The sequence below is a fragment of the Pelobates fuscus genome, chromosome 13 (assembly GCF_036172605.1).
Source record: "Pelobates fuscus isolate aPelFus1 chromosome 13, aPelFus1.pri, whole genome shotgun sequence".
Classification (NCBI taxonomy): domain Eukaryota; kingdom Metazoa; phylum Chordata; class Amphibia; order Anura; family Pelobatidae; genus Pelobates; species Pelobates fuscus.
This window is the reverse complement of record NC_086329.1, coordinates 65,364,002-65,389,213: the sequence shown is the minus strand read 5'-3', so window position 1 is coordinate 65,389,213 and position 25,212 is coordinate 65,364,002. Positions and strand designations below refer to the sequence as shown.

The 25,212-nt window shown below is 41.3% G+C and overlaps 1 protein-coding gene across 1 annotated transcript in view; it reads left to right on the top strand.

Annotated features, from left to right (window-relative positions):
* Positions 1-25,212, top strand: part of MGA (MAX dimerization protein MGA) — a 310,904-nt gene that overhangs the window by 89,329 nt on the left and 196,363 nt on the right. The window contains exons 3-5 of the mRNA XM_063440253.1: positions 19,105-19,906; positions 20,321-20,408; positions 21,429-21,524. Coding sequence (XP_063296323.1) covers positions 19,105-19,906; positions 20,321-20,408; positions 21,429-21,524 — 986 coding nt within the window. The remainder of the gene's footprint in view (positions 1-19,104; positions 19,907-20,320; positions 20,409-21,428; positions 21,525-25,212) is intronic.

The following is a 25,212-nucleotide window of genomic DNA, read 5'->3' as shown; positions in this document are numbered from 1 at the left end:
AGCGTAAGGTGTTTCCTTCCATTGGTACGGGCACGATACGTTACAAATCATACGTTCGTTACTCAGATACATACGGCACTCAGTACACAAACACATAAAAATGTACGCTGGATACAACGGTACTTAGCAGACATATACTATATTACCATAACTTATTCTGACATGTGTTAGACTCCACACGCCATGCTTAGATAGACTTGGCCCATTGGATCCTACAGTATATGTGACGTACCAGAACAATTCTTACATCATCAAGGTAATGGTAGGTGTCCATAGTGTACACAACCAATACGATCAAGGTTTTTTTTTTTGTTTTTTTTTTAGCAGCGGCATGTCAGTATGGACTCATAGGTACCCAATGCCTTCCATTTTGTCATTTATCATCTGGGTTAGGCATCCCCCTTAGCAGAATCTCACACTACTGCAGAACAGCGAACATACATTGTTCATTTGCTCCCGGTTCCTTAAACACTGATTTAGTATAAAAATGAATTCCGTAGAGACAAGTGGGTATGGCCACCTAGGTATTTCTCCCAGGCAGAAATAAGGTATACAAATTATACCAAACAAGTGGAGCGCTCTAAACAGTAGAGGAGTTTACTCACTGCTTTGGTACAGTGACAGTCTAGAAAAACTTGAATGTACATATAAAAGGAAACAAACAAAAAAATATAGTGCAGATGTTCCAAAAATGGATAATTGGTAGTAAGTAATGACTGAAACCACTCACATGGACAGGAGCCTATATGGTATTGGCTCCGTAAAAGGATCCTTTATGCTCTTAGGGCAGCAACACACCCCTTTATCCCAGGTAGTATCCCTCCAGGAGTATACAACGAGAAGAAAAGCAGAAAAACAACTGTGTAGAATTGCACAATCTATAATGGTATTATGAGATATAAATAGTTGTGCTCACCTTCTGCAGAGCCCTGAAATCCCGGCTCTGAGGTTGATAAACAATGTGCTCCTATAGGGGGGAATAGCACTCTCCCCAATGGAGTTCCTGATGGCTAGAAAGGACTTGGACTAAAGTATAAAATAGTAAATATACATCTATTAACAATGCATTAAAAACAAAATAAATGGGTACTTAGAAAGTAAAAAGATCCAATAAAAAGTCCAGAATAATCAGCTAAATGCGTTTCACTCTATGAGCTTCCTCAGTAGCTGCATGAAAGCCTCAGGAATCCTTCTTTTTAAATGTTTGAAAGTCCTTGTGGATCCTCCTCTTGAAGTCACATGGTGTGGAATTAATCACAAATTGGAAAACCGGTTACACTCTACATTATATGTTACAAGAGAAAACATCTGTGGTAAAGAATTTCCATTTGTTGACAAAATTGTCAATCATCAGTGATGTTTAGTTACGTAATGTTCATTGGTAGTAACATCATTTTAAATATCCAATGGTGTGAAAGGTTGGCGGAGGTGACATCACTAAGTGATATTGCCAACCATCTCCATCCTCCATTTTATATGATAACATAATTTTTAAATATCCAATGGTGTGAATGATTGGCGGTAATAACATAACTTAGTGATATTGCCAACCATCTCCATCCTCCATTTAAAAAAAAAAAAAAAAATATATGATAACATAATTTTCAATGGTTTGCGGAAGTGACATCTCTAAGTGATATTGCCAACCATCTCCATCCTCCATTTTAAATGGTGACCTAATTTAATGGTGTGAAATTACACTTTGGTATAGATTTAAAGAAAATGGCATAATTCGAAATCAATGTTCAAACCGTTGGGTTGTAGAGTACCAAGGCTGAACATCCATCTCATTTCCTGTTGGCCTAAAATTTGGTTGGAATCCCCCCCTCTCCATTTTCCTAAAACGTTATAAATACCAATAAAAGACAGTCCCTTAGGATTACTATTATGAGAGATCTTAAAATGGTTAGAAATACTATGTCCCTCATATCCTTTCTTGATGTTTCTAACATGTTCCTCTACCCTTGTATATAAGTTACGTTTTGTGCAGCCCACATATTTAAGGCCGCATGGATATTCCAACATATAAATGACATTTTTAGAGTAACAAGTAATTAAACTTTTTATATGGAACTCCTCATTGTTTTTTGCATTATTGAAATTTTCTGTCTTTTCTCATTTCCAGTATTCTTACATGCTAGGCATATACCACATCCAAAGAAACCTTTTCTACAGTCGGTTTTATATTACAATCTTTTCGAATGTGATTTCTCGCTAGTAATTTTTTTCATATTGGGAGCTCCTCTAAAGATTAGTTTAGGTTTTTCTGGCTGGTTGGTTTAAATGCCTCAAAATGTCACCTGTATCTTTTTAAATAACTAGGTGTACGTTGTACCAAAGGTTGCAGGCATCGATCTATATATTCGGAAAGTCTACATGATATAGATCCGATTCCTGAAACTATAGGTCTTCCCAGGGTTTGGGTGGGATTTTTATGGACCGTAGGTAGATGGTATAGTACCGGAATTTTTGGGAAATCTACTTTTAAATAATTGAATTCTTTTTGATTTAGAATACCTTTTTCATAACCCTTCTCTAGGTACTTATGGAATTTTTCTTTTAATTCTTTAGTGGGGTCTGCTTTTAATTTTTTTTATGTGTTATCATCATCCAATAATCTCTGAGATTCTTTGTTATAGTTCTCCAATGTCATGAGGACTACTCCCCTCCCCTCCCCCCTTATCCGCTGGTTTAATGACTATTGAATTGTCTTTCTGGAATTTGTTTAGGGCCATACATTCTTTTTTGGTGAGATTCTGCTGATATTTATTGGGTTTCTTAATTTTGTTAAGATCCTTTAATACAATTTTTTCAAAAGTTACCATTTCGCTTGATATCAAATTCTTAGGGTAACATTTAGATTTTTCTTTTAGATTAGTATGTTTGTAATTGTCTTGAGAATTTTCAAAATTAGTCATGATGGGATTCTTTTGAATTTTTTTTTTTTAAAATAACTTTCTTTTGAATTTATTGAGATCAACATATGTGTTGAATTTGTTTAAGCTTTTAGTTGGTGCAAATTTAAGGCCCTTCTGTAATAGTAGGATTTAAGGGGATTTAAGAACGTGTGGAGTTAAATTAAAAATTCCTGCTTGTATCTCTGTTGCTTTCTTATCTAATGGTCTGCTTGTCTCTTTTTCCTCCTCTGAAAATCCACTCCTCCTCTAGCTCCCCATCCTCTATGCTCCTCCTTTTTTGTGGTGATTTTTGTTGATATTGAAATTTGTGTTTTACTCTGTTCCTCTGGTTCCAAAAATCCTCTTCCTGAGGAGTTTTTGCTGGGGTTTCAAACCTATTGGAAATAGGTATGTATGATAACCTTCTTTCTGTTCTTATGGGTTTTTTTAATGTCATTTTCTTGAATCTGTGGCTTAGGGGTACGTAAGTCTCCATATTTGGGGGCCTCAATTTGATCTTTCTCCTAATTGTTTTGATGGTTGATATGGCTTGGAGATATAGGGATCTCTAAAATTAGGAACCCTTCCATAATTTATTTCTCTTGGTTTATCTGGTGACCTGTGATATGTTCTTTTGTGGGGTCTATCCTGAATGTCCCGTTCATGATGCTTGTCTGGGTACTGTGTATGGTATGAATTTGGTCTATATGCTAAATGATTTCTCTTGCCATATGTACGTACTTAATTTCTATTGTAATCAGTTTTGTCTCGCATGTATTTTTTCTTTATTTGAATTGTATCTTTCTCTACCTTCTCTAAGATGTGTTGTAGATTGTCTGTAACCTTTTTATATTTCTCACATTTGTATGATTTTAGTAGAAAGTTCTGTTCCTTATTTATCTCTGAATCAAGATTTTCCAAATTATATACCCTTCTTTTAATTAAAGTCTTCATCATTGTGAATGAAAAAGAGTCAAGCATCACTGCCCATTCGTCCATAAAAGTTTTGTCGTCTTGGTCAAATGAGGGAAATTTAAAAAAATCTAAGACCCCTTGGAGTTATTTTTTCTCTAATATACTTAGGGTAGCTATTTCCCATTTTATCCGTATTTCTTTACTTAGGCAATCTAAAATGGACCTTTCTTCTACTTGGTCTATTTGGTCAAAAAGATTTTTTTCCATACCGAATACTTAATCAATATTTTTGCAGTGATGCTTTTTTCTTTGTTCAAAAAGTGACATAGCGCAAACAGGCAAAGTTATGTAATCACAATAAAAAACAAATATACAGAAATAAGGTATACAAATTATACCAAACAAGTGGAGCATTCACCCCTTTGTTTCTCCATGATCTTGTTAGTTGGATCAAAAGTAATCCTCTTATAAGTACTCGTATCAGCCAATTGTCTGAGGATCTCAGAATGGTATGTTTCATAATTCTCCTACAGAATTATGAAACTTACCGTTCTGAGATCCTCAGATCATGGAGAAATTACAAGCACTAGTCAACCGAGGTTTTGAGGCTGGCTGGCTAGCTAGATGAACAGACCGCCAAATATCTTGTAGATCCTCATCCAAAAATTCCTCTGCTATATACCTTACCCAAGGTACATAAAGATCCTAAAAATTCCCCTGGCCGTCTTATCGTCTCTGCCAAACGAGGAATATTGGAACCTGTGGACAAATTTGTTGATCACCATTGTAAGACATCCACTTTACTCATACCTACATGCCTTAAAGATACACAGGACCTCCTTACTCCTCTTAAACAAGTGTCTCTTCCGGATGGACCTATCACTTTAGCCACTGTGGACGTGAAAAATCTTTATACTATTATACTGCACACGGTTGGCATAGAGGCTATGAGACAGATTCTTGTACAGTCAGATCAATATAACGGACCACCTATTGAATATCTTCTCGAATGTCTCGAATTTACTTTGACAAATAATTATTATCGGTTCGAGAAATTCTTCTATCTTCAACAAACGGGGATGGCGATGGGATCGGCCATAGCTCCCAACTATGCTAACTGCTACATGTTCTCTTACGAACAAGAACATATACTATCGAAATATCAATCCAACCTTATTTTATATCTCACATTTGTGGACGATATTCTCATGCTATGGTCCGGTCCTCCCTCGTCCTTCGACACTATGATCCATGATTTAAACACTATAAATTCTCCCGTACGCCTTAGCCATTGCTGCGACGTTGACAAGATTCAATTTCTTGATGTACAGATATATCCTATTCATAATACAATTGGATATACTCTATACAAAAAAAACACTTCTGATCGTAACACTTTATTGCACGCTACCAGTTTTCATCCCGGTGCCCTTAAGAAGTCGCTTCCTATCTCATAATTTCTTAGAGTGTTGAGAAACCATTCTGACCCACAAAATACAGAGGCCCAGATTACATCTATGCAACAAGCCTTCCAGATGAGAACATATACTTAAACACTCATTACAAAGAGCTTTGGATATATATGACAATCCTCACACTCAAACAACCACTCCCTCCATGGAACCTATGGTTATTACATTGCCATTCTTATACCACACAGCAAGTGATAAAATTGCAACCATCATTCGTAAAAGGTGGGACCTTTTATCCTCTGACTCTACGCTACACGCTAGTTTTTCTTATCCTCCCCGAATCGCTTTCAGACGTAATCGGAATTTGAGAGACATTTTGGTTAAAAGTGACTTTCCTCATCAATATGAGATAAAAAAAAAAAAACCCACATTAAAACAGGTTGTTTTAAATGCACTAATTTCGTTAGCTGTGGACACATGCTCACAGGCCCTTCCTTCGCCCATCCACATTCAGGAAGACGATATTTTATCAAACATCATATCACTTGCCTAACCGATCATGTGGTTTATTTAATATCATGCCCCTGTGGGCTACACTATGTGGGGAAAACTGACCTCACTCTGCGCGATAGGATACGAGGCCATCGTTCTGGGATTATGACCGCCTTTAGAGATGGCAGGACCGATAAACCGGTAGCCACACATTTTTTGGAAGCAAATCATCTGCTTCCAACTTTAAAATTCATTGCCATCGATCATATTCCTCTCCTATCTGGAGGGGGAGACCGATCCAAAATTATTCTCCAACGTGAAGCTTTCTGGATCAGGACAACTGGACACGATACATCCGAAGGGCCTCAACGAATATGTTTCTTTTCATGCATTCCTGGACACACGATGATCAAATATATATATATTTTTTGTTTTATTTTTGCATTTTTATTAATTTTCTGTATTTTTTGTATTATTATTACACATTTTTTATTTTTATTTTTATATTTTTTTTATTTTTATATATTTTTTATTTTTTTATTTCTATTCATCTCTAGATTATCTCCCTGTTTTCTTGTTTAAATCTCTATAATAGAGAACCATTGTGACAAATGTTTTTGATTATAACTTAATATTTATCACTCTGCTCCGTTTCTTAGGTCTTCTGCTTAGGTATCAGCAGTTCGGATAGGCTATTTTTACTATAGTGTCTATTATGCATAGTGCTTACAGACATTTTTTGTCATATATATTCTTGTATATTTGGATATATCTATTTGTACATAGTCCACACTTTCTTCACGTCACATATTTTATTTTATTTTATTCACTTATCTTCACTTCACTTTATTATTTCTATTTTGCAATTTTTTTTATTATTTTTATTTTCATATTTATTTCTATTTTTATTTTTATTCATTCACTTCACTTTTATTTATTTTATTTTCATTTATATTTTTTTTATTTCTTTATTTACTTATTTTTTCATTTTCATTTTTTATTTATTTTCATTTTTATTATATCACACTTTTTTCGTGATAGTTCTTTTTCTATATTTGCCCTTTACATCTCTCTCTGTCTCTTTATCTATTATGTGGTTTTTGCTTTTTTAAAATTTTGTTTTATTTTGCTTTTCACTTATTTTATTTCATGCATGTCACTCACACTCTGCTTTTTTTGCATGTCACTCACATTTCATTCACTTTTCTCCCACTCACTATCTGTCTTTTTATAATTTTGGCTATATGCTATCTTTTTAGTATATGTTTATATGTATATTCTTGGTAACTATATATGAACTTCACATATATCCTCCTAGTTGGTTTTAATTCATTATTTACGCACTGCACGATTCACGATCACTTATATTACTGGAGCTCAGCGTCACCATAGTAACTAGACGCTTTCTCACGACCTCTTCCGGTCGCATTAATATGACGTCATCACGTTTTCATGAATTGCACACGTGATCACCTGATCACTTCACTGCGTCCACATACGGATCTGGGGCTGCACACCTCCACTGGGTAATTGATTACCTCTTAATTATGTTTGTGTTATATATGCAATTGTTTTATTCATACCTACATCTTGACAAAGACCTCTTGGGTCGAAACGTTGATCCTCTTCATCACATATAAAAATTGATTGAAATCTGGAGTGCTCTCTTCATCCTTTTTCATATATATATCTCCTGAACATGCATATACTACAGTAATATAAAAATTCATAGAAAACATATGCGAAAATGCTTGCCATTCATAGAAGTAAATGCTCATAAAGAACACTTATATGGGTGTAAAATACTCCTAAATGAACATGTGTGAAACCAAATATAAATAAGAATCATGCAAGTGATAACTTCACTGTAGAAACTGTATTTGTACGGTCACAAGTGAATATTGCCAAAAAAAAATGAACCAGGGATCGATTTATTTATTTATAAAATATATATATATATTTTTTTGAATTCTTTATTTTTGCAGTGCTCAGATTGACAAACATGCTTATATCGCCACAACAGCAGATGCAAGGTGATGGCATAACAGAGAATAAACAGTTTCATGGCGACCATTGACAGCACATTTTTTTTAAAAAATGAATCAGGCTAAATAGTCATGTCTCCAACATTAGTTTCAATCAGGTTTACAGTCGCGTAAGGGTATGGTAGACATTGTGGTTAAAGTCAGAAGCTAATTAGGTTTAACAGCTTTAAACAGGCATGCACATTAGAGGCTTTCTAAAATATGCTAGTCGTAACCATATCTAGGAGCTGTCCTAACGTGTTGCATATCAAATGTATAGTACAAGGTTAAACAGTTAAAGGATACACAGGTAAAATATGAACATGGCAGATAAATGTGTGCCTATTGCTTTAGAGTAAGTCGTAGGAGTAGGAGTACAAAGCCACTGAGTGCCAGAGTGTATAGACATAGAGCTCTAAGTTGCCTTGTAGTAAAGCAATAGCATGACTCAGGAGCAATGAGTGCTCTGAAAGTAACTAGCACGTGTGCGTTTCTAGATGGGTGCACGTTCATTATTGTAAGATGCTAACATGTTGCATAGTGGTGTGATGGGAGTTGGTGTATGGTGTGGCAATACATTACAGATGTCCATGCATCTATTAAGCAGTTTAGTCCTCCTGAGTGAGGCTCCATCTCCAGACTGCCACTGCCTCCCCTCCAGACTTGTCATCCAATTCCTAAGCGTCGCTGGGTGTGGGAACATGCAGGAGTAAGCCAATGTGCTGCCGCTGGCGGGGGGTGGGGGCGTCCCTCCTGCCCCAGGCTGGTGAGTAGGCCTGCGTCTTCTGGCCTGAGACTCGGTGGCATCTATTGCCCGAGTGTCTCCCCCCTCGTGGGGATGGTGGTAGGTCTGCTGTTTGGTTGCCGCTTGAGAGTCTGCCCTTGTGGCCGACGCTTGCGGGTCGTAGCCCTCCTGGCCTTCCGCCCGGGTGGGCTAGGGTAGATGAGTGTCGGCTTTCGGTCCGGTGCTGCGCCCAAGGGAGTCCCCCTCTCGCCAGGCCGCCCAAAGCTCTTCTTACTTGTTGCTTCAGCGCGCCGTGCGCGTTGCTGGAGCTTCTCCCAGAAATTGTGGAATAGGGCATCCAGACGCTGCATAAGGTCTGTGCCGCGGTCTGAGCCCTGCTCAGGGGTTGCAGGCTGAGGTAGCAGTTGCCGCGGATTCACGTGTCGCCGGACCCGGTGCCCTCACGATGTGCATAGGCTCGGTCTGGGTTCGCGGCTTGGACTGGGATATCCCCCACCGGTCGGGTGGGGGGGAAGGGGGGAGGGGGGTAGGAAGTTTGAGCGTCGAGGTGGTCGTGGAGCAGGTAGGAGGAAAGGAGAGCGGCCGTCTCCCCCTTACCAGCCATTCTGCAGGCCTCGGTCACCGCAGCTTGGGATCTCGGGTATATATTTCTTCGTGTAGGGTGTCAAAAGGTGCCCCCCGAGAATCCAATTCAATAGTGCCCTATTAGAGTGGATCTGTGCCGAGTTTATTGGGTAAATTCCCAGAAAACAGGCAGAAAGTGCAGGAGCTCAGTTCTGGCACGTCCACTCGGCTTGGCAGCTAGGCTCCGCCCCCTTTATATTTTTTATTTATTTATTTTTATTTCTAAAAAAAAAAAAAAAAAATTGAGCAGATACCGATAATCTGTGAACTTTCAGGCCGATGGACGATAACTTACTGATGTTCTGTACATTTTTCCATTTTGAAAAAATAAACTATTTCTAAAGGTAAATGCACAAAATATACATGCCACATGTAGTGTATTCAGTGTCTTTAGACAGGGGAGCAAAGTGTATAGTGGATGCAGTGTGTGTGTGTGTGTGTGTGTGTGTATAATGAATGCAGTGTGTGTGTGTGTGTGTGTGTGTGTGTGTGTGTGTATAATGAATGCAGAGTGTGTGTTTGTGCAGAGTGTGTGTGTATAGTGAATGCAGTGTGTGTGTTTGTGCAGTGTGTGTGTGTATAGTGAATGCAGTGTGTTTGTGCAGTGTGTGTCTAGTGTGTGTGTGTATAGTGAATGCAGTGTGTTTGTGTAGTGTGTGTGTGTATAATGCACTGTGTTTGTGTTTCTGTAGGTATGTAATTTGTGTAAAATGGGGAGAGGAAGTGGGGGGGAGGGTTTTTATTTATTTATTTATTTTTTGTTACCTGGACAGGGAGGGGGGGTATAGCATTCCCTGGTGGTGGTCCAGTGGCATGGACTGTGCAGTGGGGGCCCAGCAAGCTCTTATTTACCTTCCCAGCAGCTCACCTGTCTAACTCTCGCGGTCTGAGTGCCGCGCGGAGCTTTGCTATGGTAACCCGTGGCAACGAGACAAGTGAGAGTTCGCAAATTTTCAGTTGCACTCCCAAGTTAGAGATGATAAAAATGTCTTATGGGTGCCACCCACGATTTCAATAGGGGACTAAAGCTCCTCCTTCAGATTTGTCTCCGGTCAGGTCTTTAAGACAAATCTGAAGGAGGAGCTTTAGTCCCCTATTGAAATTGTGGGTGGCACCCATAAGGCGTTTTTATCATCTCTAACTTGTGAGTGCAACTGAAAATCTGTGTTCTTTTTATCAGGCAATATTGCACTATGTTATATCTTTGTTCAAAGGTACATCCGCAGGATCCCTAACATTCTGTGTACTATACATTTCTGCTGTGGTTGGTTACCACCTGGGAGGCTGTGTACCTATAAGTTAAGTTCTGACTTTTATATTATATTTCATTGGTGCCAGATGTAATTGTCACATTATGTATTAATGTTTTAAAGTTAAAAATATATTTAATATCTTCTATATATTTTTTTTTTAAATCGCCTCCTTTCAAATCTTTGTACTAATTTTATTGCCAAAAGATCTTTATTTCAATTTTTTTGTTTTTTTTATTGTGCCATAATTTAATATGATGCAAGTCGCCATGGTGTGATCTTGTACTTTGTAGCTATTTGCTACATATTCTAGTTTTCCTTCTGGTACTTGAACTCCTTCTGTCCTGATAATCTTCCCTCTTTTTGCTATCCGCTCAGGACATTCAGATGTCAATGACCCATTAATTCTTGGCAAACAGCTTGATGTCATTAATGTAGAGGTGGCTGAAGGTATCTCTACTCTTGAACTTGTATCCCTATCCACTATTCTTGATGATCTGACTGAGGGGGTTAAGGCAAATGCAGAAAAGCATTTAGAATATGCCACATTTGATGTTCACTTGTGTTATTTTCTGGAAATTGGCTTCTAGAGTTGTTTTTTTGTTAAATTTGTTTAGAATCAAGCCAGCATCCATATAACATCTACAGTATCTCACAAAAGTGAGTACACCCCTCACATTTTTGTCAATATTTTAATATATATTTTCATGTGTCATTTTAAGAAATGACACTCTGCTACAAAGTAAAGTAGTAGGTGTACAGCATGTATAACAGTGTAAATTTGCTGTCCCCTGAAACTGCTATGTTTACATCTGAAGGGTTAAAACTGAAGGTTGACTTTGTACCCCGATAAGGTGGCGTACCTGTCTAGTAGGTCAGCTGGGTGTTCCAAAGAGCGGAGTGTGTCTGACGGTGAGCAATACGTCATCGGAATATGCAGATGTTTTAAATAGCATACGGCTATGCTCATCCCCTGTATGTGCGGGTGTTGTCTGATGGCCTGTATAAGCGGTTCTAGGAAGAGTACAAATAGAAGTGGGGACAGACTGCACGGGCTGAGAAGACACAGGCTGCAGGCAGCTGGGAGAAAAGGAGGAGGGAGGAGACTCCCACCAGGATCAGCCAGCCCTAGAAAGTCACCTCCCTGCAAGCAAAAGTTTCGTCGTGATGGGAAAGATTTGGATCGTCTCCCTCTGTGGCTTTCCAGATTTGTAGCATCATTGATTGTCACTACCCCTGAATACGCCAAAGCTGTGTTTGCAAGATCAGATCCAAAATCATCGGGGGCGTGTCCTCGTGGCGCCCGCACCAAAACCGCAACCATCCCGCTCACAGCACACACCAAATGGGACGCACAAAGAAGCCTACCGACACGGGAGGCACCCCGAGGCCCGCGGGTCCCGGAGGGGACCACACAATAAGGTCCTATATGCACCCCGCTACCCGCGCGCAATCTCCGCAGCCGGAAATGGAGGCCGCAAGCCAAGCGCCGGACTCTATTCCATCCACCCCGGCTGGGTGCTCACCAGCCTTATCAATTGCCTCAGAACCCCAGATGCCGCAGGAGGAGGGATGGAGGAAGATACTGGCCAACCTCCTAATGAAGACAGACATAGAGGCCCTCTCAGATCACCTGGGCCTGGTAGTACGTGAAGAGGTGGCCCAACTCCGTGCCGACATGGCAAACATGGAGGCCCGTATGTCCGTGGCGGAGGCAGAGACAAAGGCCCTCCGGACAGACCTGGAGCACACCAACACGGCCGTCACAAGCCAAGAAGCAGACATGGCATACCTAACCACGTGGATAGATGACCTGGACGGCCGCAGGCTGAACCTACGCGTCCGTGGGGTGAGAGAAGGAGGCCCGGCGGCGAATATCCCTGACACCCTGAGGCAAATATTCGCACAGGTACTGTGGGGGTCAGCAGATGCCTAGTAAGGGCACACAGGGCTCTAAGACCCATGCCAGCCCCAGAAGACCAACCCAGGGACATCATTTGCTGCCCAGATAACTTCCAGCTAAAGGAGGAAATACTGCGCACGGCCCGCCGCATGGGAACCGTACGCCTAGAGGGGCAAAGCATATCCATCTTCCAGGACCTGTCCTGCTATACACTACAAGCAAGAAGAGCTTTACGCCCTGTGACCTTGGCTCTACAACAAGCAGGAATCCCATACCGCTGGGGCTACCCATTTTCCCTGACAGCCAGACAGGGCCCGGATCAACTAACGCTGAGAAAATCAGAAGAAGTCCCAAGCTTTCTACGCACCCTAGGCCTCCCACCAATACAAGTACCCGACTGGCTAACAAGGTCGTTCCTCCATCAACCACCAGGACTGCAGCAACCACGCAGACAGGATCAAAACCCTCAAGGGCCCCAGCACCAACGCCGCCACGACTGGAACCCAGGCCAGGCAAGGCGTGAGCGGTAAACAGACCATCAAATAACCTGGGGGGGACTCAAGGGCTACAGCGAGAACACACCGAACTGTGAGTACCAACTACAGATACGCACACAAGTATAAGCAAGAAGGATTGGGGTGGGAAAAGGCAACCGGGAGGTTTGAGGGGACTAACGCATAATACCACACGCAACTGTGCACCGGAAGGGAGGGAACTGGACTGTTGGGGTGGGGACTGGGAGCGCAGGACAGGCCAAGCCTAGGGGCCGGGAAGGTTATAGACGAACTCACACATAACACCCAAGCTATACGGAACCGCATGGCACAATGGAAGGTCACAGAACTACACGCACAAATGAAGCCATACTAGGGGCGGGAGGGCGGGCGAGGGGAAAAGAGCAGTAAGGGAAGGGCACGGGCTACGCAAGCACAAAGTACGAACATAAACAGCAGTATGCACGCGGATGGAGGGGGGAAGAAGGGGAGAGAGTGGGAGCACAAAAGAGGCAAGGGGGGGTAGGGGAGGAGGGGAAGGAAGGGGGGAGGGAGGAAGGAACCACAACAACCTAAAGCTTGCCCAGGGGCGCCTTAGGAATGGCGAGAGGGGAATGGAAGACCACAGGCAACAAGAGCAGGTGAAAGGAGACAAAACGAAATATAATGCTAACAAGAGGTTGTAACCTATGCATGATTGCTATTTGTGCTATGTCTGATGTATAAGATGTTACACACACACACTGCACCCGCCACGCGCATACAGCGCCTCCATGCACACAACTGCAGCGCCAGCAGGCCCCTTGACTAGCTCTCCCAGTCGCTCGATAGACAGACCTACTGCATGATACGATACAGAGACTCACTAAGTCGCCGCAAAGGCGCTAATAGAAGTACGCTATAATACCCCCAGAACTGACCCGAGTGACCAGCCACCTCATGACCCCGACAAACCGATGAGAACTACCAATCCACCAAGGCACACGACCGACCACCAAAAACTATGCAAGGCCCATGAAACATGGGCCCCCCCAGCAGAACCGCGCCCGCGAATGGGCTGACAGGACAATCACCTCACCAGAGCGCCATAAGGCAGCACAGAAAACAGCACCACCATGCACTAAATACACCAAACGACCCACCCACGCACCGCACCGAGAGCACGAGCGGATGCACTGATCACATAGCCACTAAAGAGACGGGAAACCACACACCATACCATACTCCAAAACACAAACACCCCTACGGACTCAGTAGGGCAAGTTCAGACACACGGTCAGACTCCCCCATAGGACCAGGACACACGGCCCCTTCACAGAAAGGGACGCGCACAACCTAGAGTCGACTAGGTCCCTCCAACAGGCCGGACACTCAGTCGAACCGACGGGTTAATTGTCCATTACCCTTCACAGACACTGACCCCCAAAGGCAGTGCATACTCACACAGGGCAGGAAATCAATCCACACGCGCATACAACTACACGACACATTCCATACAAACACCCACGAGCCAACATCCCCCACCACCCTCTGCCCCCATCCCCAGCTAAATCCACCAGTCGCCCCTGGCGCCCACGAGATGCCGGCTCCGGGGCCAAACGGATTTGCGCGGGAAGACCTGACTATCGTCTCGTACAACGTGCACGGACTGAACACCAGGGAGAAACGAAAGAGACTGTTACGAGACCTAAAACACTACAAGGCGTCAGTAGCCTTCCTGCAGGAAACCCACTTTCAAGAGGGTAGAGCACCAGCCCTGAAAGACCGCAACTACCACGTGGGATACTTCAGTAACAACACAGACAAGCGCACGCGGGGAGTAGGCATCCTTTTCTCCAGACGTCTCCCATACACAGAAAAAGCTACCATCAGATGCAACCAAGGTAGATACGTTTTCACCAAAGGCACAATCCTGGACCAAACATACACATTCGCCAATGTGTATGCCCCGAACACAAAACACCAATTACTTGGACGCGCACTGAATACGTTGATGAAATTCACAGAAGGTACCGTAATAATTGGCGGAGACCTGAATCTGGCACTACACCCGGATCAAGATTCCTCATCCCCACAAAGCGCAACCCCACACAACCTATATGCGAATACACTGCGCCTCCTCCACCACCACCAATTGGCGGACTGCTGGCGGGCGTTGCACCCAACAGACCGCGACTACACCTTCTACTCAAGGACCCACGCAACATACACAAGGCTCGACTACTTCCTCACTCCACATCAGAACCTGACTCTGCTCACAGCCGCAGAGATCCTACCGATGACATGGTCAGACCATTGTCCGATCCGCGGCGACAGGGGACTGGATAACAGTCCACCAACCCACAACCCCCTCACTTACCCACTCAGGACACGACCACACACACTTACACTCGACAAATGACCTCCGACACAAGAGACAGCCACATAACCAGACAAAGAGAATGGAGACACATAATACGACAATAAACAACCACCTGCTAAGGCGACACACGCATGACATACCAACTACACACAACACAGAAACCAGGGAATATACCGAGGGACTACAGCGACCAAACATAGACGGAACAGGATAGAACAGCGCAACACAAACGCCCCCACACTACCGCCTAGAACACAGGAGGCACAGGCCGCAATACCGAACCCACTAGAAAGCTGTGCGGCACACGAGACCGCAACAGACCAGGCACAATACACGACAACATGCAGGAAAATAAGACGGTACAAAGGGAGCCACGACCGAGACGAGCGGGAAAGACGCCGTCTGAGCGACAACAATCCAGTTGCCAGAAATGCAACAAGCATTCACACCACACACCCGTACAACACTGAACCACACACAGCCCTAAGAACACTTTATGCGCACGCGGCGCAGACAGACTCCTCTATAGATACCGGGAATACGCACCACACCCACCGAACAACACACACACACAAATCAAACTATACACAGCACACAAACTATGATAGCTAAATAGGATGCAATTGACATGCTCGAACAGCCTCTGCGCAGGCAACTAAACGTCATATCTCCTGCAATGTGAAATGAGCCTCTGCGCAGGCAATACAACGCAATGATAGATGCATTGAAAAACACGCCTCTGCGCAGGCAACTAAAAGATATGTTAGATGCAAGGTATGGAACGCCTCTGCGCATGCAACTGACTGCTCCGATTAATACAACGAGAAACACGCCTCTGCACAGGCAATCGACTGTAAGGTGTACATGCAATCGTAAACCACACCTATGACATGATACCGATAATAATATTTGCAACAAAATTACATTAGTCACGCGTTACCATCCTCGAGCTAGCTGTGCGAAATATCAAAGGCCTAGCACTTTCATTATCCACTTAGGTAGCATACCTAAATGACACTGCCTCTATATGCTCCTCACTGTAACATTGCATTTTCATAAGGGTCTATTCAGAACCATCCAACACTGTTATTTGCAATACACAACTTGGACCTGTTAACGCAACAGCACCCACACTGCGCTAAAGCAATGGCCTGAGATTTAACGTGTGTCGCAAGAAGACTGACAACCGTGATCGGCTCATGACACGAACACACACATCAGCTACCATAACTGAGAAACTAGCCGGACGCAGGTCGTCAATTGTTTTCCTTCTAGACATGTATGTTGAAACGTTAATTCAGAATACTATGGTTATGTGTTAGATTTATGCCTAGACATATGCACCCCTGCAACGTTTATGTACGATATAAGGATCTGATCAATTCGCCTCTGTGCAGGTGACAATTTACATCTGTTCTTCTATACCGATGCTTAAGCCTCTGCGCAGGCGACTGTTCGCTTTCATGAAAATCTGTTTGATGTACGAATTCAAGACATGATAACAACAACAATAAACATATTTTAAACAAATAGAAGTGGGGACAGGGAGCAGCCCTGTCTTGTCCCGTTATCTAACTGGAAGGGGGTCCGTCGAGCCCTGGTGATTAGGGTTTGTGCACTCTGGTTGGAGCATAGGGCGCAATACGCCGTGACAAATGGCTCTGGAAAGCCCTAGGCTTTGAGTATGCCAAAAAAATATGCCCACTTGACTGTCAAAGCCTTCTCCGCATCCAATGATAGAGCCAGAGAAGGCGTCCCAGTGTCCTGCATATACCATGCGAGGAAGGCTCCACTGAGGGTGTTCTCACAAAGCTGTATGCCTGGCATAAAGCTCACCTAGTGGGGGTGAATCAGTAGTGATGAAAGTGGTGTAAGTCTGGTTGCTATGATTATTTTTAATTCTTAGTTGATCAAAGATATGGGCCTGTAATTACACACCAATTATTCGTCTTTTACCGGTTTGGGCAGCAGCGTGACGGTCGCAAGTGCCATGTCACAGTCAGGGATGAACCCCTCCATAAAATAATTAAACAGAGTTGTGAGGAGCCAGCTCCTCTTTAAACCTCTTGTAATACCCGATATCATAGCCATCAGGGCATGGGGCTTTGTTACCCTTGAGTGCTGTGATAGATGCTTCTACTTGTAATTGTGTGACTGGTGTTTGCATGGTCTCTGCCTCCTGCTTGGTGTAACGTATTCCTCCTCACCTTGCGGTATCTGCGCCCAGCGGCAGTGCGTCTATAACTGACTCTTGCAGCATGTTGATGAACACCGGCTGCTGCTGACCAACGTCAAATTATACCCCCACGTTAATCACGTTGGCATGCGCGTGACGTCACGCAGGAGACACGCGCGCACGTTTTGGGGTCAAAGGTAGTTTTCACACAATCAGAACTGTAAAGCATTTATTTAAACGCAAATTTCCTTTTCCTCATTGCCCTGTTGTGGTTTTTCTAATCGTTGTCCGTGAGTGTGTTCCTGAGCTTTTAAATTCTGGTTTTTAACTAAATAAAATATTTTGACTATTCTTTACTCTAACGTTTAGTCCGGCCACTCGAAGGCCCGGTTAGATGTTTATTTTTCCTTTGTCCGTTCTTTGCTATCTTAAACTTGAATCACTGCTTTCGTATGGGGAAAAATCTGACGTTGGGTGTCCTCATGCAGAGCGTAAGGACGTCCAGCGTCAGATACCGGACCAAAGATTAAAATTGCAACACTAAGGGCAATAGTTACACAATACTCAGACCACTAAAATGAGCTTGGGGCTCCTACAGTGTCCCTATAATATAGTTGTTCTGGTGTGTATAGACTGTCCCTATAGGTTTTTCAATGTTAACACTGCTTTTTAGGCAGTGTTTACATTGGTGGCATATAACACTTCTAGTGACAGTCACTCAGACGGCCACTAGAGAGTCCTGGTTCACTGTGTATAGTTTATGTTCAGCATCTCATGTCCTCCATGGAGGCGGTAAATGTTCCCCATAGAGATGCATTTATTCAGTTCATCTCTATGAGAAGACGCTGATTGGCACAGCACAGTGTTTTCCTGTGCATGCGCAATATAATCCCAGTGCATTCCTATGGAATAGCATTAGCTTATCTTAGATCATAAAGATTGATGATCTCTGCCATAGAGGCGGTACAAGCCGTGGCAAAACCGCCACAGCGTTGTTTAAAAAGTGAGTGAAAACAATATTCTTTTGTGATTGGAGGGGGTAGGTGTGGGGCAGCTCTCTAATCTTCCTTCTGTAGCTTTCCACTCCCTGCAGTGAAGCCAGGGTCTGATTGACTTCCTATTCTGGTTTCTGGCATCCTTAAACAGCGTGCGAGGGAGCGGAGCAGAGAGGAACTCCGCCTGCATTATTGGTATCCTTATGAGCCGTTACAGATATTTGCCATAATGCTGAATATGAGCCCTTGGTATCAGGGAGACCGATAATCGGTCCCTACTTTTCACCATTGAGAGCCAAAAGCTCTGCATCCTTGCTCATTGGTTGAAATTGATGATCATCTGTTTGTAAATAGATTGAGGGCCACCTCCAAATTGCTAACACATTTTAATAATTATAATTGTAGATCGCTCTCTAATTTGGTATCTTTCTGTGAGATTGCCATATTTAAGAATACTGAATAAGGGAACTGTATACTAAACGACTACCTATTTGGTATCTTTAACCCCTTAAGGACACATGACATGTGTGACATGTCATGATTCCCTTTTATTACAGAAGTTTGGTCCTTAAGGGGTTAAATATAGCTATCTGACACAAGGGTACCAATTTAGGGAGCTATTGAACAGTTAGAAATTCGAAATTAGTAGTAAATAGCTCCATAATTTGGCATTAATATAATTAATTTGGCCTTATGTGAGATTGCAATATCTAAAGATGACTAATTATCAAGGAGCATACATACATATACATATGCATGCACATTCTCTTAATGATTTTATTTTTATTTTTCTCCTGCATTTCTGTTTTGTGTAGTCTTGATGAACCTTCCCATTTGGCCTCTCCAGAGGATCTCAAGCCACTGTCAAATGCTGTCATTAAAGAGGAGCCTGTGGATGACTATGACTACAACTGTTCCATGATATATCCTGGAGAGAGAGCAATAAAACAGGAGTCCTCCGATAATGAAGTAACAGATGAGTATTCAAATAGTGATGATGACTATCCTATATTAGAGAGGCAATTTGCCCAGTTCCAGTCAGAGCCATGCGGGGAGAGAAAACGTTCTTTCACAAGCCCTTCTGGGGTCGCCAAAGCCAAATTGTTAAAATTGGATAGTGGAAAGATGCCCGTTGTATATTTAGAGCAATGTACAGGGGAAAAAAATACAGTGAGTGATTTGGACTTGCAGGAGCTGGTGTTGAGGCAGGAGACTTTGCTGGATTCACACGTATATAACCTTCAGTCTTTCACAGAGGAGAGTCATGACTTGACTAGCTCAAATAGTACCCTTGCTACTGGAAAAGAAATGTCAAACAAAGACAAACAAAGATCTAGTAGACACAGTGTTAATTCTGAATATATCATGCCAGAGGATTCATTGGGTAGTTCCCAAATGTCTTCTGCAGCAAAAAATAAACAACTCCTTCCAAAAGCTACAAAACCACAGAACACTCGGTTACCTTCTGTAAAAAGCAAAAGAGGGAGGCCACGCAAACACAAAGCCAAGACTGGACAGAATGCAAGAAAGACCTCCATAGCAACACCGCTATTCCAAGATTTTAATCCAGACCTTGAGGATGTAGATGGAGTCCTTTTTGTTGCATTTGCTTCAAAGGCAAGTATATTTTATTACAGTATTTTTTTTTATATCCAGATCCCACACATTGTGAACTTTTGGCTTTATTGTTTTCATGTTGCTGTTACTTTATCTTCATTTGTTGGAGAACTTTCATTAAAAAAATATTTATTTTTAAAATTAATTTTATTCACATTTGATTTAATGCTGGGCAGATATTCATCCTCTTCTGAAATATGTCCAGATCTCTGGTCCTGTTCACCGTTTCACTTAGAGAAGCATTAGGATATGGCAATTGCCATGCTCCACCATTCTAATGCTTTTTATAGAGTAACATTGAACCCAACATTGATAAGCTCTCCAGCTCTTGGAGAGAGAGACTAAACTATCACCGCAAGAGATTGTTGTGCACAAACTTGTTGTCATAAGTGTTTTTACACATGTATGTTTTAGGATGCATTGGATGTTCATACAGGGAATAAGCCAAAGAAGGATGCACAGTCAAGTTTTCCAGTATCAACAATGTCCAAAAGTGAAAAAGGTACTTCATTTTACTTTTTTATGAAAAAAGATTAATTGAAGGAGTACATATTCTAGAGGATACACGCCAAGTACCTTGGCATATTAAAGGTCAAACTGCAACAGATGTCCCTGATTTGAGCAGAACCAAGAACTAAAATGTTGCTATTGGTTGTGCTTTAAATGTTTTTTTTATTTATTATCCTTTTGTATATTTTAATTTACTTGCTTAGCTGGACAACATTCCGCAAATAATGCAAATTCGTTTAACTGCTGCAATGCCATTCAAGCATACATATGGTACTGCTGGAAAAACTCTAAACATACATGCACTTGCATGGAGTTTGTTTGTTGATGCTCTGCTTCACCAGAAGCTTTGCGGACTGTTAAGTCTCACAGAAGTGCAGAGGAGGTAAATAAGCTTTTTACGGACGCCCACTGCTTTATTCACCCCAGTGAACACTGCAGTAGTGTTTAATGGGGTAAGAAAATGACGAACAGTCACTTCTGGATTTGTAATCACTATTTAAGGAAAGAAAAATGTTGCATATTATTCATATTCTAAATTAAAGAGATTAAAAAAAAAGTTTTTAATGCAGAAAGAATAAATCACTCACACAAACATACATGCACATGCATATATCAAGTCTTATTCATCTTTTACCCTTACATGTTCACATGAGTCTATGATTAGACGAAATAATGGCGATTTAGTTACATAATGTGGTAATGCAATAAATAAACAAACCGTTTAAAATATGATATATAATTAGGAGATTATCAATACCTTTCTGTGAAATATCCATGCTCTGGAGTTCCAGAGCAAGGGGATATACCTTAAAAGGAATTTATATTAAGACCTGTCAAAAGTTAGGGTGTGGGTTGTCCTCAAATAGGTAACCAAAGACTGGAAATTTTGATCTCTATATATGTGTGTGAAGTTGAAACGCCTGTTAAGAAGATTGTTCTGCTGCAATGTATGTCACATCCACTTGTTTAGAGTGTGCAGTAGATTGATGTCTTATTTTGCATTGTCTTTTAGATGATCAGAGGAAGATATCATCACTTCAGAGAGAGCTTGTTGCAGATCTCAGGTCAATGCGACATAGACAGGTCATTCACCCAGCATTGCAACAAGGTACAGTACAAAAAAAAATCTATTTGCTAGAAAATCCAAATTTTATGAAAGGAAATGGAACATACCTTCATATGTGTTTGTGTATATATATATATTGTGTGTTTGCACAATGCCAAAATTTGAACTCCTATTTTACTAGCCAGAACTTGGTTTACTCACCACTGCAAGTCTAGTAGGTCCATAGCAAGGGCATATTATTATTATTATTTTTTAATTATTATTATTATTTTCTTACCCCAATTTCAGACGTGTACTTGTCTTGTGCAATTTCAGCTGTTGCTTATAGTTATGGCATTGGTACTCTTGTCATCATAAATATCTCCTAATTCTCTTTTTTCCCTTAGGTCTCTTATCCTTTCTTAAGCTTCCCCAATCTTTATTTATTAGAATATGTCTTGTGTATTATAATTGATTTTGTGAATCCATTTATTTTTTTTGCCCGTTTACTGGGATCAATTTCTTTCTTTTCCTTCCTCCTTGGCCCCTCCCCTCTCTGTAACAGGAAGTAGGCCTATACGCACAATACAAATTGAGCAGAGCGGGAATAAGCAAGGAGAATAACAATATTACTTCTCACCCTGTTTTATTGTTACTTGAAATAGAGAAGAAAAAAAACTTTTACCCTTATTGGAATAATTGTTAAATTAGAGTTTCCATTTTCTTTATCCATATATCCCATTATTCTGTCTGAGTATATCTGCAACCTAAGCTCATTAAAATGCCCCTCTCCATGTTTGCCTGCCATATAACTTGGGTTATTACTTCTTGGGTAAATAGAATTTTCTGTGTTTCCAGTTTTGTGCTAGAAGTAATTTAGCTGCAGTAATAATATGTAGCATTCATTTTTTTTTTTTTTTTTTTATCATTTGCCAATCCAAGTTTAATAAAACAACTTCAGGCTTAAAAACTAATTACATTTACGTTATTGTATATATTACATTGATTATATCTTTCCAATATTTATTTATGGATATGCATTGCCACCAAATGTGGATCAGTGCCTTCATTAACATTACATCTCCAACACCTATCTGACAGCTCTGGGGAAATTTTTTTTCTTTTAGGTTTTTCGTTCTTAAGTACCATCTATTTGAAAGTTTGAATTGTGTTTCAGTGAGGTTTAGGCAATATATACGTTTATATAATTGGTTAGAGAATTCATCCACTCCTCTTCTTGTATATGTACTTGTAGCTCTTTTCCCCATTTATTAATCAGTCCTATATGTTTGTCATGTCTCCATCTATAAATAACTTTGGTATCGAGAAGGTGAATAAGATTTAAGATTTTCTACCCCTTGTTTTTAAGAAGGTATTCTGCCATAAAACCTATGATTCACAGATCGTTAAGTTTCTTTGGAAGGAATATAACATTCCTCCATAATACAGTCATTTTGGTAAAATATATGCTTTTAAAATATTGATTCTACCAGACCAGGAGAAACCAATACTTTCCAGTCCCTTCAATTATTATTGGTTTGTTTTAGTAAAGGTAAGTTGTTTGCTTCTATTAGGTCTTTTAGATCTGAGATTGTGGTTATGCCTAAATAACTCAGTCTCTTTTTTATTTTTTCTTCATGGAGCCTAATTTTTTGTACAAGAAAATTAAAGTTACGCTATTGTGACCAGAACAACTAGAGCTTAATGTAGTTTTTCTGGTGAGTATAACCATTGCCCTTAGGCATTTTAATGCAAACACTGCCTTTTCCAACGAAAGGCCGTGTTTACATTGCCCCTAGGGACACCTCCAAGTGGCCACTCCTCATATTCACAAACCGGACTTTACATAGGACACGAGGTCATGCGTTTAGACTGGAAGAAAGAAGATTTCGTCTAAGGCAAAGGAAAGGTTTTTTTACTGTAAGAACAATCAGGATGTGGAATTCTCTGCCTGAAGAAGTGGTTTTATCAGAGTCCATACAGATGTTCAAACAGCTACTAGATGCATACTTGCAAAGACAGAATATTCAAGGATATAATCTTTCAATGTAGGGTAATAACTGCTTGATTCAAGGATAAATCTGACTGCCATTATGGGGTCAATAAGGAATTTTTTGTCCTAGCTTGTTGCAAAATTGTGCTTCAAACTGGGGTTTTTTTTTTTTTTTTTTTTTTTTCTCTTTTGGATCAACAGCAAAAAACAGGTGTGAGGAAGGCTGAACTTGATGGACGCAAGTCTCTTTTCAGCTATCTAACTATGTAACTATATATGGCCACTGGAGGTGCCTCTTGGCTCAATGCTGCACAGTAGGCAGCACCTCCGTTCAGCGTCTCCACGCACGGCATGGGGACGCTGAATTTTCCTCATAGATGGCACTGATTCAATGAATCTCTAGAAGGAAGTGCTGATTGGCCAAACCGGTATTTGGCCCTGCCTCCTTGACGATTTTGGACAAACCAATGCTTTCCCCATGGGAAAGCAATGGATTGGCTAAAAATGGGCAATTCTGATGATGTCACCAAGGGGGCAAAGTCTCTTTTAGCAAGAAGAGAAGATAGTATTTTAATGTCTGCATTGATTAGTGAAATAGGTCCATAGTTGCTGATCACTTCTGGATCTTTATCTGCTTTTGGGATAGTAACAATATTCGCTCTTAACTCTCCAGGGCAGCATCCTGTTCTCATCATGTAATTAAGGATGCTAGTAAGTTCTCCTTTTAATTGGTCTTCCATCAATTTGTAAAATGTATTTGTAAAACTGTCTGGACCTGGAGCAGTCTTTATTTTGAGCTTCTCTATTTATTTACCAACCTCTACTTTTGTTATGGGCTGGTTTATCAGTTTTAGTTGGTCGGTAGAATTTTTGGCATATGTATGTTACCACAACATTTCCCAATCTCTTCTTCCCTACCGTATAGTTCTTCTGGTAAGTTATAGAAATCCTGATATAACATTTTTCAAACACTCTTCCTGTTTTTTTCTGGGGCCATTACGCAAGTTTTCTTTATCCTTTATTTTATATGTATTAAGGCAGCTTGGCCTGTAATTGTGGGAGAGGCTTAAACTAATTTACTCCCTTATATAAGGGATACCCCCTTCCTGACTCATATCACTTGAGGTCAGCATCAGAATGATTTCCACTTCCTGGTCTCTAGACACCATTTTACCTGGTTACTCCATGATGTTTTCTAAGCTGAGCTGTGTCAGGAATCCAGCCACAGGTTTTCTGTCCGACCAACTTCTTTCTTCAACCCATTGCCATGGATAGCGTCCAAGTGACTCACAAACCGTAAGTCGACCTACCCGTTACGCCAGGCATCAGTCCCACGGCATCATGCATGGGTCAGGTCCTCACTTTGTGGCTGCATTTAGTCTGTCTGTTCTAAAACCAATGCATATTCGTGCATTTCATTCATTTCAACTCACTTGTTTCTATCTCTCTCTGGCTCATTTCGAGCATTAGCGTATTCCCGAACGGGAACACGTTCTGTTTCATTACCGAACATACTAGGTTTGTTTCGTTTTGTTTCCCTTTCATACCAGGCTAACAGTTCGTGCAATTTCTACCGAACAGGAACTAGTTCATGCATTTACTATGGTACTAAACACACGTTTTGTGTTTTAAAACCCAAGAATAGAACACTGGTTTGTTACAATGACTTATTAGGCTATTATGTTCACATATGGTATATTGTCGAACAGGCACTGTTCGTTTCCCTGTCATCATACATCCATTACGCTGGGGCAGAGC